The sequence below is a fragment of the Lissotriton vulgaris genome, chromosome 1_2, assembly GCF_964263255.1.
Source record: "Lissotriton vulgaris chromosome 1_2, aLisVul1.2, whole genome shotgun sequence".
In the NCBI taxonomy this organism is placed as follows: domain Eukaryota; kingdom Metazoa; phylum Chordata; class Amphibia; order Caudata; family Salamandridae; genus Lissotriton; species Lissotriton vulgaris.
Window position 1 is genome coordinate 344,531,660 of NC_141686.1, and position 12,731 is coordinate 344,544,390.

The window sequence follows — 12,731 nt, forward strand, 5'->3', positions numbered from 1 at the left end:
GGATTATTCTCGCCATTCAGACAAGCCATCATCCTGGGACTGCTACATTACCGAGCCCTCCAGAGAAGGAAGGTGACACACCTCCAGAGGGAATTAACATATTCATAACTAATCTTCCTGAAAGACAAAGCCAGGATGGAACTCCAGTAGTGGATCAACCACACGGACACTTGGAATGGGAGAGCGATCTTTGGGACAACATCGTCATAGAATCAGACGCCAGCTGTTGTGGCTGGGAAACCAGATGGTTAGAGGATGAGCTGCAGTTACACATCAATTGCTTGTAACTCCTTGCCCTATCCTTTGCGATCAAGTCCCTCACCAGAGACAGAGTATCCTGTTGCATTCTGTTGATGATGGACGTTGTCATGTCCTTTAGGATTGTCCCATCATGTACATACCAGTTACATACATTTTATCCCATTCACACGACATAACGGTTCTACACAGGTTTTACTACACGGTTTTACTAAGTAGCTTACTTATGTCTTTTCGACAACAGGCTCTTGGCACACTATCTTAATCCCTGTACCTGACGTACATAAACATGTCCTCAGGCACTGCAGATTTAATCTCTATAAGGGTCACCACTTTTTTTCATCCATGCCCAACAGTCAGATGTGCATGAGTGTTTTTGTTAAGTAAAGGATTAGCGAGGGATTAGTGAATGTTTTCGAAACATATTGATTCTCGAAGAAACCTGGAGTGTCCACTTTTGAATAAAAGACCCTCACTCCCCATAAAAACAAGTGGAGAATTCCTTCCAGGCTGGACCGAGACTCTGCAGGCGGATCCCTTGATAAGCAGAGACCGGACATGGCTTGCGGGGTGCCATCCTCGACGCAGAGACAGGGGCCTTCATTCTAAACCATCAGGTGAGGGGTTAGAACTTCCCTGGAGGATTCTTGGCTACATTAGGATCTATCCTGACACTTACACATGCTTCACTTACATATCTAGGCTAGGTACATTTAGGTAGGTTACGCATCATAGGAGTACGCTAATGCTATTGTTTTATATAATCTGATTTTATTCATCTTATAAGCACTATGATTTTATTAATCTTATAAGCACTGTGATAGAAATGTATCTACTATTTAAAATATTGGTACTAAGGATCAAATTTGTCTGCTCCTGTCTTTTGGTTGTCGCAGCTAGTATGTTTCACACTAGACTGATGCTTGACCAATAAATACTAATTGAAACCGTTCCAATCGTTGTTCTATTTGTATTCTGAGAAAAGTAAGCATGAGTGACTGAGCGAAAAATACTGTATTGTTTTCCACAATACCTGAGGAATCAGGGTTGTCATGTTCGGTGGTTGCCAGAAACTAAACACATCACTGTAGAATGCAGGGGGGTGGTAGTGGCACCAAACAGCTAGCTAGTCTAACGGCTGACTCATCCTATGGGGGTGTCCAGAGTCTGTCTGCACACCAAGCCCTCAGTTTAGTCATCAAAAATGTGCAGGTCCTGGGGGTCCTAGGAACTACACTACAACGTCGCCGCAATTCAGTACATCAATCAGTTGGGGGGCAGCGGCTCGAAGACATTATGGGATTTGACATATGACTTCTGGCACTACAGCCTCCAGAAACAGATTTTGGTGATGGCGGAGTACCTTCTAGGAATACAGAAGACAGTAGTGGACTAGAATTCCAGGAACTTCTCAGACGGCAGCAAATGGCAACTGGAACGCACAGTCTTCCTCGCACTAATGGATGGATGGGGTCACTGCGACACCTTTTTGCATCTCGGTTGAACCATCAACTACCACGACATGTGAGCTGGAGTCCGGACTCAGAGCCGGTGGCAGTGGATGCCTTCCTCTAAGATTGGGCGGAGGATCTTCCGTAAGTCTTTCCACCATTTATAAGGATTCCCAGAATCGCGGCTCAAGTCAGATGACAAGCAGCGTCCCTGGAGTTGGTCACACCAAACTGAGTCACAGACATGGTGCCCAACGCTGCTGGAGCTCTCATGGGATCTACCAATAAAACTGCCCTTATCCCCTTCAATAATGAGAGACCTGCAGGGTTGGCTGTACCCTCCGGACCTACAGGGACACCGCTCCCTCATGGCATGGAAGATCTCTGGGGAACCTGAAAGAGATCACCGTTCAACAGGAGCTGGAAACTTTATCCAACAGGCGTGGGTTCCAGGCACCATAAAAAAAATATTGCTTGTGTTGGAGACAATAGAATAGTCAGTGTTTGGAGAGACATCTGGATATCTCAGGGGGCAGAAACCACTTACATTCTAAATTTTTGGGCAGAATTGGCACAGTCAGGGTTGGCAGATCGAACAGACAATTCCTTTAGGTCAGCAATATCAGCTGGACACAACACTATTGATAGCAAACCGGCCGGGGAACACCCTGTGCTCTGGCACTGGGGAAGTAATGGCACGTGCATGACAATACGCAGCTCAACAAATGGATTATACAATAGATCAAAGCTTGTGAATCTTCTACTCACTCTTTTGAGCTGGATTCTGACGTCCATGAGTTTCCAAACTTCTGATCGCTAGTGGCAAGTGTTCCATCTGGCAGCACCTTATCATCAGTGGCGTTCCCATTGAAGTTGCCGCACAAGCCACATAGTTGCTTTCCATACCAAGTTCCAACTCTAATGATCAGGGTATTACTCCCATCATAGCGTATTTCAGTATCATTCCACAGTGTCACTCGCACATCCTGCCACTCATCGTCATAAGTGACTTGCGCTGTAGATTGGATGCTCGCGGGCAGCGATACCTCGGTCCCATTAACCTGAAAGAGATAAGGATATGATGTTCAGTTATGATCTGTAGTCTTCTCTAGTTTAAATGACCATTCTACTATCACCTGCTCGCCCCTCTGGCAGTCAGATTTACCTGCCCCATTTACCTGCCCTTCCCTCTTGTCCCCTTGTTTTCCCCACCTCCTTCTCGCCCCCATGCCCTCCTATCGTTGTTGTGTAGGCGGCACACCTGCAGTCGTGTATAACAGGTGCACATACAGAAATGCCCGGAGCTGATCCATGTCCCTCAGCAGCATTGGGCAGATGCAGGCCACCAGCCACATCTGCCAGATGGTGAGGTCAGACCAGGGTGCAGATACACATACCTGGGTCATAGACACATTAAATAAGGAGTGAGCATGTAACTGATCAGCAGTGATCTCAGGAGCCATCTGAGCCAGTTTAGCGGGACTAAGTCGAAGATCCGCGGAGCTTTGCACTGAGCAAACAAGGAGAAATGATCCACTGACGGCCGGCCATCCAAGCGGTGTGCCCGAGCCCATGGCCATCTACTCAATCCAAGGACTGTAAGGGCCTGAGTCACAAAGGAAAGTTACACTTTTGAGTCAGTTTACCCTTTGTATTAAGGTTATTACTTTCGGTATTCACAACTTCCGAGTGCAAACGCAATACAAAAGTGTATGTTACATATCTCCACCTCAGAGTAATCTGATTGGCTCAGTCTTGTGTGGGTGAGTGATATTTCTCCTAAACCTCTCCCTGGCCCTTACTATTCCCCTCTTACTCTGCTGTACTCCAATCCCCTTAAATAGTAGTAAATATGCCCTTTTCCCACCCACTTCCTTGTGTCCCTGTCTTATTTACTGCTAAACTGTATATTTAGTTGTGCAGGGACTCCACAGTTGGCCACACATAGGTATAGGCAAACATTACTTTGTAGTGCTTTTTGTATTACAACATAACATACAACAAAGTGCAGTTTATGGATCAGAGTAGGCCTGGACAGAGTTCGCAGAGTTCTACAAAAACTCTGCTGGACTCTGCAGAGTTCCACAAGTGGAGGCGTGAGGTAAGTCGCTCTGGTGTTTAGAGCCGGGAGTTTTTCCTCTGCTGTAAAATCAGTGCGAATGGCGCCACACGCAGCGCAAGAGGGCGCAGCTTTATTCTGTCGCTTGAGTAGAAGTTCTGTTCCAGTAGCAGATTCCTCAAAACAAGCGTCAGGTTTCTCAACATGAGTGGATGTCTCCTGCCGCGACCGGCCGAGTTGAGAAATCTCACTGGGAGGTGCTCTATCTTTTATTTTCCTTGCTCCCTGTTGGGCTTGGCCCTTCTGGCAGGTTCACCCCTGAACTTTTTCCTTTTTAATGTTACATCAGTATAACGATTTCTGGTCTTTGCGCACTTTAGCACTGTGGCGCAGTGTAAAGTGCGTGCGCTTCCTGAGTGGGTGTGTGAGGTTGGCCTGCCCTCCCATAGGAATGGAGGGGGGATATGTGTGTCCATGGTTGTTCCTGATGCGTGGGGAGTGCAGGTGCGAGTTTGGTATGTGCGGACTCGTGTGATTAAATGCTGCGCGATGATGTGTGCGGCGTTATTGTACCTAGTGTGGAAGTGCCACTTCTAGAAGTTGGCATGTCTGTATAAGTTTTTTGAATTGGCTGTCTGGCTTGTGATTGGCTGGAGCTGGCTGGTGAGCCTGGCTCCAGGAGTCAGGATGGGTCTACCCCGGTGGTGAGTGGAGAGATCTGCATGATTGATGTGAGGGAGGAGTGCACCTGGGACCTGAATAGGGCTGGGCTTTCCCCACACAATGCTGGCTCCGCCCCCTGCGGTGCGACTGATGTCCCTAGCCTGACTAGCGAATGGTGAGAGGGGCGGAGCATAACAGAGTGCTCCAAAACCAGCTGCGACTGGTTTTCCCCCCACCCTGCATACACAGACAAAGAGATTTAGTGTATGAAAAGAGGCTGTGACCTCTTGTAAAATGTTCTTGTTCCTGACTTGAATCTACCAGGGGCGTGCTGCTGCTGGGGCCCAGAGGAAGGCTTGCCTGCCCAGCCCCTGGATGCCCTGGATGCTGGAGGATTTCTTTGGGACCCCTCTACTTTTGATTCTTGACAGAGGGGGCCTTGCTGATGGTGGGGCCCAGGAGGGACAGCCATGGGGGCTGTTTCCTTGCTGGAGTGCCATGTGTGCTGGCCCCTGGGCCCTACATTGTCCCCCCTGCTTCCTAAAAGGCTTCTGGACTTTTGCCTGCCAGCGCCTGGAAAGCACTGGCCTCCCCTTGAAAATAGCGCGTTGCGCCGCTGGTGTTGCGATCCCTTTCTAGAGGGATTCCCTGGCGTGGGGATCCCCCCTTGGTTCTTACTTTCAGAGCGCAGGTGCCCACCCTGCGTCTGCGTTATTTTATACATACGGGTGCCCACCCTGTTTATGTGCACCTTAGCGGGTGCCCACCCCGCTTCTACGTTTATTTGGTTCACCGAAGGAGCCTACCCCTCAATTGTGCCCCCAAAACTTACCGCCATGGCCCTCGCACCGCGAACAGAAATTCAGGCACCGTAGTGCCTGACGGTGGGCAGGACTTCCGGTTTAGAAAGGAAGTCCCGTCTGCCGCAGTGCGGGGATTGGCTGTAGTCCCGCCCGAGGAAGAGGAGGTCGGGGGCCCACCCCGCCTCCTCGGGTGCTGAGTCCCGGGGCTCCCAGGAGGGGGCCCGGGTGAAGAACAGAGGCGGCTGCAGCCGCCAACGGCAGCGCAGGGCCCCAGGAGCGAAGGGCAGCCCCGCACCACAAGCATCTCTGTGAGTGTGTGGGGCTTCTCTAGGGAAGAGAGAGAGCCCCGCCGAGTCCCCTCGCCAGCAAGGGAGCACCACCGCCGGAAGTAGACCGGTCCCCCAGCAAGCAGCCCGGTATGGTAGTGCTGGCCGGGGGATGGGGAGACAGTCCTGTTTCCACTCCCCGAAGGAGCAGAGAGAGCAGGTGGTGCCCGAACGAGGCCCCGAGCTAGAGCGGCCCCGTCTTGCAGCGGGCTGTTCTAACGTGGGTGACATTGTTTATAGGGCCCCGGGCATGCCAGGAGCCTGTGTGTGGCCCCACCCCCAGAGGCCCTCTCACTTTCAGGGCTACAGTGCTCCTTCACGTTTTGGCCCCATTATTCCTAGAGCCAGAGGGCTCCACTGTTGGGGGGCATTTCTTTCTTTGAGGAGCCAGAGGGCTCCAGAGGGCACATGTATTGTTTTAGAGCCTAGAGGGCTCCAACGATGGGCAAGTGTTTGTTCTAGAGCCTAGATGGCTCCCACGTATTGCGCCTTCGCTATCCCAGAGCCAGATGGCTCCCACAGTTGACACGCAGTTTTGTTTCTAAGGGCCAGTAAGGGCCCCTGTCGCAGTTTTCTTCACAGCTGCCCCGCAAGTAGTGGGCAGCTGCACCATTTTTTTTTTTTTTTTAGAGGACTTGTTCTTTGGACTCAGGAGTGAGTCGCACTCCCTCAGACCTACCTTGGCCTTCCCCAGCTGCGCAGCACTTGGTGCCAGCTGCAGCGTTTAGGCACCTTTCTATTGTTCCCATCTGCCCAGCAAGTAGTGGGCAGCTGCTACGTTTAGGTTTTGGCGGAGTGGTGCAACCTGGACCCTAATATGATTTATGTGCTGTTATGATTCAGGTGCTATTGCTTTTTGGGTGTTAGGAAATGTACTGTGTGTAGTATGTTTTGCTCACCCTGTGTTCATGCATCATGTGCCAAGCTGCTTGCCTATACCTCTGAATGTCTGTTCATGCATCATGTGCCAAGCTGCTTGCCTATACCTCTGAATGTGTTTTCATGCATCATGTGCCAAGCTGCTTACCTATACCTCTGAATGTGTGTCCCTGCATCATGTGCCAAGCTGCTTGCCTATACCTCTGAATGTGTTTTCATGCTTAGGAGGTTGTTCTTCCTAGTATAGGTTCTACTAGTGTGTTCATGGTTCCCTGCGTGATATTTGCCTAAGGTGTTTAGGATTGCGTAGGTGGTACTTACCTTTTACCAGTGGTTACTGGTTGTGTGCTACATTTGCTATTTGGTGCTACAAGTATTATATGTTCTAAAAGTGCTTATTCCTGACAGTGGTCGAACTGGCCCTGTCCCATGTATATAATCCCCTGTAAATTCTGTCCGTGCCAGTGGCACATTGTAAAGTGTGTTATTATCTAATGTGTTTGGTATAATACAAAGGCTATTTTTGATATAACCTTGTGTGGAGTTCCTTTTGTGGGGGGCCTGGGATGTTGTTGCTGGTGGGTGCGTGCGCAAATGCTTTACACATCGCCTCTGAGATAGGCCTGACTGCTCGTGCCAAGCTACCAAGGGGGTGGCAGGGGTTATCTTGGTGGGTGACTTCCTTGCCCTGACAAGAATGGTGGTTTCTGCCTGGCTTTGGCGCAAGCCCTAGCCAACCAGAAATTCCCATTTCTAACACTCCCCAACTTAACATTAGCGAGCCGCAAGAGTTGAAAGAGTCAGCTCTGTTTTGCTACGCTGAGTTTTTGAGAACTTCATGTTCTATGCGGAGCACAGGGTGGGAAAAACTCAGCAAAGTCTGCGAGTGGAGGGGAATGTTTAGTGCAGGCTTAAATCAGACACGCTGTTTTTTTTTGTAACTTTATATGTAGAAAGCAAAATTTGCAAACGTTGCGGAACAGTTCATCAAACTGAAAGAATGGCTCAAGTATGTCTCAAAGAAACCATCTAGGTACATTAAATGAAAATAGGGAGCCTTTCGACAGATAAAGAAGCAGAAAAGGCAAAAACAAGAGGGACAACAGATTGTATTACAGGACCGGAGGCCTTATTATGATAATTCAATTACTGTTAAAACTCTAGCAGCAGAAAAACACGTTTTGTAAGTAAAACATGGATGAAGAAAATTGATATGAAGCTGCACAGAGTTCAGCGGTGCAGAGTGTACACAGAGGTCAGCGGTGCAGAATGCACAGAGAGGTCAGCGATGCAGAATGCACAGAGAGGTCAGTGGTGAAGAGTGCACAGAGAGGTCAGCGGTGCAGAGTGCACGCAGAGGTCAGCAGTGCAGAGTGCACAGAGAGGTCAGCGGTGCAGAGTGCACGCAGAGGTCAGCAGTGCAGAGTGCACATAGAGGTCAGCGGTGCAGAGTGCACATAGAGGTCAGCGGTGCAGAATGCACAGAGAGGTCAGCGGTGCAGAGTACACACAGAGGTCAGCGGTGCAGAGTACACACAGAGGTCAGCGGTGCAGAGTGCACAGAGAGGTCAGCGGTGCAGAGTGCACAGAGAGGTCAGCGGTGCAGAGTGCACAGAGAGGTCAGCGGTGCAGAGTGCACAGAGAGGTCAGCGGTGCAGAGTGCACAGAGAGTTCAGCGGTGCAGAGTGCACAGAGAGTTCAGCGGTGCAGAGTGCACAGAGAGGTCAGCGGTGCAGAGTGCACAGAGAGGTCAGCGGTGCAGAGTGCACAGAGAGGTCAGCGGTGCAGAGTGCACAGAGAGGTCAGCGGTGCAGAGTGCACAGAGAGGTCAGTGGTGCAGAGTGCACAGAGAGGTCAGCGGTGCAGAGTGCACACAGAGGTCAGCGGTGCAGAGTGCACAGAGAGGTCAGCGGTGCAGAGTGCACACAGAGGTAAGCGGTGCAGAATGCCCAGAGAGGTCAGCGGTGCAGAGTGCACAGAGAGGTCAGCAGTGCAGAGTACACACAGAGGTCAGCAGTGCAGAGTACACACAGAGGTCAGCGGTGCAGAATGCACAGAGAGGTCAGCGTTGCAGAGTGCACACAGAGGTCAGCGGTGCAGAGTACACACAGAGGTCAGCGGTGCAGAGTGCACAGAGAAGTCAGCAGTGCAGAGTACACACAGAGGTCAGTGGTGCAGAGTGCACAGGGAGGTCAGCGGTGCAGAGTGCACAGAGAGGTCAGCAGTGCAGAGTACACACAGAGGTCAGCGGTGCAGAGTGCACAGAGAGGTCAGCAGTGCAGAGTGCACAGAGAGTTCAGCGGTGCAGAGTGCACAGAGAGGTCAGCAGTGCAGAGTGCACACAGAGGTCAGCGGTGCAGAGTGCACAGAGAGGTCAGCAGTGCAGAGTGCACAGAGAGTTCAGCGTTGCAGAGTGCACAGAGAGGTCAGCGGTGCAGAGTGCACACAGAGGTCAGCGGTGCAGAGTGCACAGAGAGGTCAGCGGTGCAGAGTGCACAGAGAGGTCAGCAGTGCAGAGTGCACAGAGAGTTCAGCGGTGCAGAGTGCACAGAGAGGTCAGCGGTGCAGAATGCACAGAGAGGTCAGCGTTGCAGAGTGCACACAGAGGTCAGCGGTGCAGAATGCCCAGAGAGGTCAGCGGTGCAGAGTGCACAGAGAGGTCAGCGGTGCAGAGTGCACAGAGAGGTCAGTGGTGCAGAGTGCAAAGAGAGGTCAGCAGTGCAGAGTGCACAGAGAGGTCAGCGGTGCAGAGTGCACAGAGAGTTCAGCGGTGCAGAGTGCACAGAGAGTTCAGCGGTGCAGAGTGCACAGAGAGGTCAGCGGTGCAGAGTGCACAGAGAGGTCAGCGGTGCAGAGTGCACAGAGAGGTCAGCGGTGCAGAGTGCACAGAGAGTTCAGCGGTGCAGAGTGCACACAGAGGTCAGCGGTGCAGAGTGCACACAGAGGTCAGCGGTGCAGAGTGCACAGAGAGGTCAGCGGTGCAGAGTGCACAGAGAGGTCAGCGGTGCAGAGTGCACAGAGAGGTCAGTGGTGCAGAGTGCACAGAGGTCAGCGGCGCAGAGTACACACAGAGGTCAGCGGTGCAGAATGTGCAGAGAGGTCAGTGGTACAGAGTGCACAGAGAGGTCAGCGGTGCAGAGTGCCAGTGACCTTATGATCAGTCACCAATAAGCCGACGCGGGTCAGTATATCCATCTCTGCAGAGCATCGACCCCCTCTTCTTTGCTGCTCCAGCAGAGATAAGTATTCTGCTTTTATATGTGATCATTTTCAAAGGCGCATTAAGGCTTCAATATATTGATTTATGCGCCCGTTTTATGTGTTCTTTTATAACCGTTGTTTTTTTACAAGGTTGTCGTGCCCTTAGCTCCACTCAGCCAGTGTGGGCGGGGCTTTTGATAGTTTGCCTCTGCCTGACAGGGCTACGTTGCCGCACGCGTTGCTCAGAGAGGCTGAAAGGAACGTTCCCTCACCGAGGATCGTGCTTTCTTTGAGCAGCTTTGCCCAATAACATGAAATATCGCTCCTTCAGCGCCCCTCGGGTTAATTCTATGCGGGACCAGAGGCTCAGATTCTGCTTCTCAATCTTTACTGAAAAACTGACAGCAGCCAATAAAATACAGTTAAACACAATAAGCTACACTTCCCATGCAGCCATTCAACCAATCAGGACCAAGGCCCTCTTTCTGCACGAGACACCATGATCCCGCCGCTTTCTTTGCTGCTGCAGCCAGGAGTTAGGTCACTCCTGCATACATTGCCTTTCTTTCTAATGCACTTGTTTTCTGTATGTGTGAGCTGTACTGAGCCTGCGTGAGCTGTACTGAGCCTGCGTGAGCTGTACTGAGCCTGTGTGAGCTGTACTGAGCCTGCGTGAGCTGTACTGAGCCTGCGTGAGCTGTACTGAGCCTGTGTGAGCTGTACTGAGCCTGCGTGAGCTGTACTGAGCCTGCGTGAGCTGTACTGAGCCTGTGTGAGCTGTACTGAGCCTGTGTGAGCAGTACTGAGCCTGCGTGAGCTGTACTGAGCCTGCGTGAGCTGTACTGAGCCTGCGTGAGCTGTACTGAGCCTGCGTGAGCAGTACTGAGCCTGCGTGAGCTGTACTGAGCCTGCGTGAGCTGTACTGAGCCTGTGTGAGCTGTACTGAGCCTGTGTGAGCTGTACTGAGCCTGTGTGAGCTGTACTGAGCCTGTGTGAGCTGTACTGAGCCTGTGTGAGCTGTTCTGAGCCTTGTGCGTTCACATTGTTTCCTTGGTGTGGTTACTACTGGTTCTGAACACGCCTTCTCTCCAGTGTGTGAGTCAAGTGAGGGGTGGGCTTGCCTTTCAACCACGTTCTCTCTGAACGCGGACTATGATTGTGACACCTTCAAGGTGCTTGCGATCCATCAATAGGGCAGAGTTTACTGCGCTCGCGGCTAGATAGCACGAGTGCTCAACCCCCAAAGGCTCCTGTCACAGGTCCTTATTACCCTACTTCTGCTGATTGAAACTTGGGCAGTTTGTAATTTGTGGGCAGTTCTTTTAACCGTGTCCTGTTCGGCAGAGACTGGTGGGGCAGGATAATCCCATTGCAGGGCATCCTGAGGAGTGTCCTTGGGCCGCTCCACCCCATTGGACTTGTGGTGCGCTCCCGATATTTACCCCTGCACCTATGGGGTGTGTTGTGGTGCCCTTATTCTTATGGTGGTGGCATGGCACAATCGGAGGTTTCTGACATGGAAGAATGTTTGACTAATGTGGGGAGGCCAGTGATAGTTCCGTGAAATGGTCTCTTAAAAGTAATCTGGCGATTGCGCTTCAGCCCGCCCCTCGGCAGGTAAAAGGTTAGGTGCAGCATCTGCCACTGCTTGAGGGGACTCTTCTGCCTCCCAGCCATGATGACTTCACGAGGTAAAGCAAAGGCAAAAAATGACAAGTACCCTCAGACGGAGGCTCTCCCAAGCATTTATGTCTGATCGCAGATATGGTGCTTGTCTGCAGCACTCATCCTCCTAGACCTGCAGCACTCATCCTCCTAGACCTGCAGCACTCATCCTCCTAGACCTCTCTGCCGCCTTCAACACCGTCTGCCACCACACACTACGCGCACGCCTCCACTCCGCAGGGAAACGAGACAAGGCTCTGGATGAGACCACCTCCTTCCTCTCCGGCAGAACCCAGAGTGCCGCTCCCCCGTTCCGTTCCGAAGCCTCCGAGTTCATCTGCGGCGTACCCCAAGGATCCTCCCACAGCCCGACACTGTTCAACATTTACATGGCCCCGCTCACACACGTCACCTGACAGCACGATCTCAACATAATCTCCTACGCTGACGACACTCAACTGATCCTCTCCCTCACCAAGGACCCCATCACCGCCAAAGCCAACCTCCATGAAGGAATGAAGGTCGTCGCCAACTGGATGAAGACCAGCCGTCTGAAGCTGAACTCGGACAAGACGGAGGTCCTCATCCTCTGCTCCAACCCGTCAGCCTGGGACGACTCCTGGTGGCCAACGGCACTGGGGGCAGCCCCGGCCCCCACCGACCACACAGGCAACCTGGGAATCATCCTCGAGTCAACGCTCTCAATGACCAAGCAAGTCAATGCCGTCTCCTCCCAGCGTCTTGAGACTGTCGTGGATATGTAGTGTGCTTAACAAATGACTGATTGATTGTCAGCCACAGGACTGTTTCCGGGAGTCCTCAGGGAAAAAGGTGGAAATGATTGTGATGTGTTGTCGGAACACTCACACCACACCCATGATTCTGTAAAATGCACTCTGAGATTGATGAGACTCAGGACTGTTGTCCATTGACAAGGAATAAATTGTCCCCCCTATTCGTCTGATTCGATCCTCCTTCCCGCAGTGGCTGACATCATGCAGGGTTGTCTTCTGAAGAGGTTTGACAGCCATGCTCATAATCTCCTGTGGGCTTAATGCCCTCGTTCTGTGTTGTCTGATAAGGTTACTAAGGCTCACAAAAGGTGATTATGGGATGCGTGTTGTAAGTCTAACCACTGCCAGTCGTTCGGGCCACATTCCAAGCCATTGTTCTTTTGCCCGTCATGCCCCCCCAGATCAGACTCCGTCATATGCAAATCGATCTTGAACCTGGTCCAATAGGAAAAGTCCAGCCCAGGCTGCCAATCTAGGCCCACTCTGAAACGGAACACATGCAACCCAAGACCAGTTTCACCCAGGTTGGGGATCATCAGTAGGGCGTTGTTTGGTTCCAGTGGCACAGTGAACAAGAGACCCACATGTGGGCATACCCTTGGTCCTTTAAGGAGGTACATCAAACACAGAAA

General features: G+C 51.6%; 1 protein-coding gene across 1 annotated transcript in view; it reads right to left on the reverse strand.

The window, feature by feature from the left end:
* LOC147736736 (alpha-tectorin-like) overlaps positions 1–12,731 on the reverse strand; it is a 233,513-nt gene that overhangs the window by 36,941 nt on the left and 183,841 nt on the right. The window contains exon 10 of the mRNA XM_086952686.1: positions 2,478–2,770. Within this exon, the coding sequence (XP_086808812.1) occupies positions 2,478–2,770 (293 nt within the window). The remainder of the gene's footprint in view (positions 1–2,477; positions 2,771–12,731) is intronic.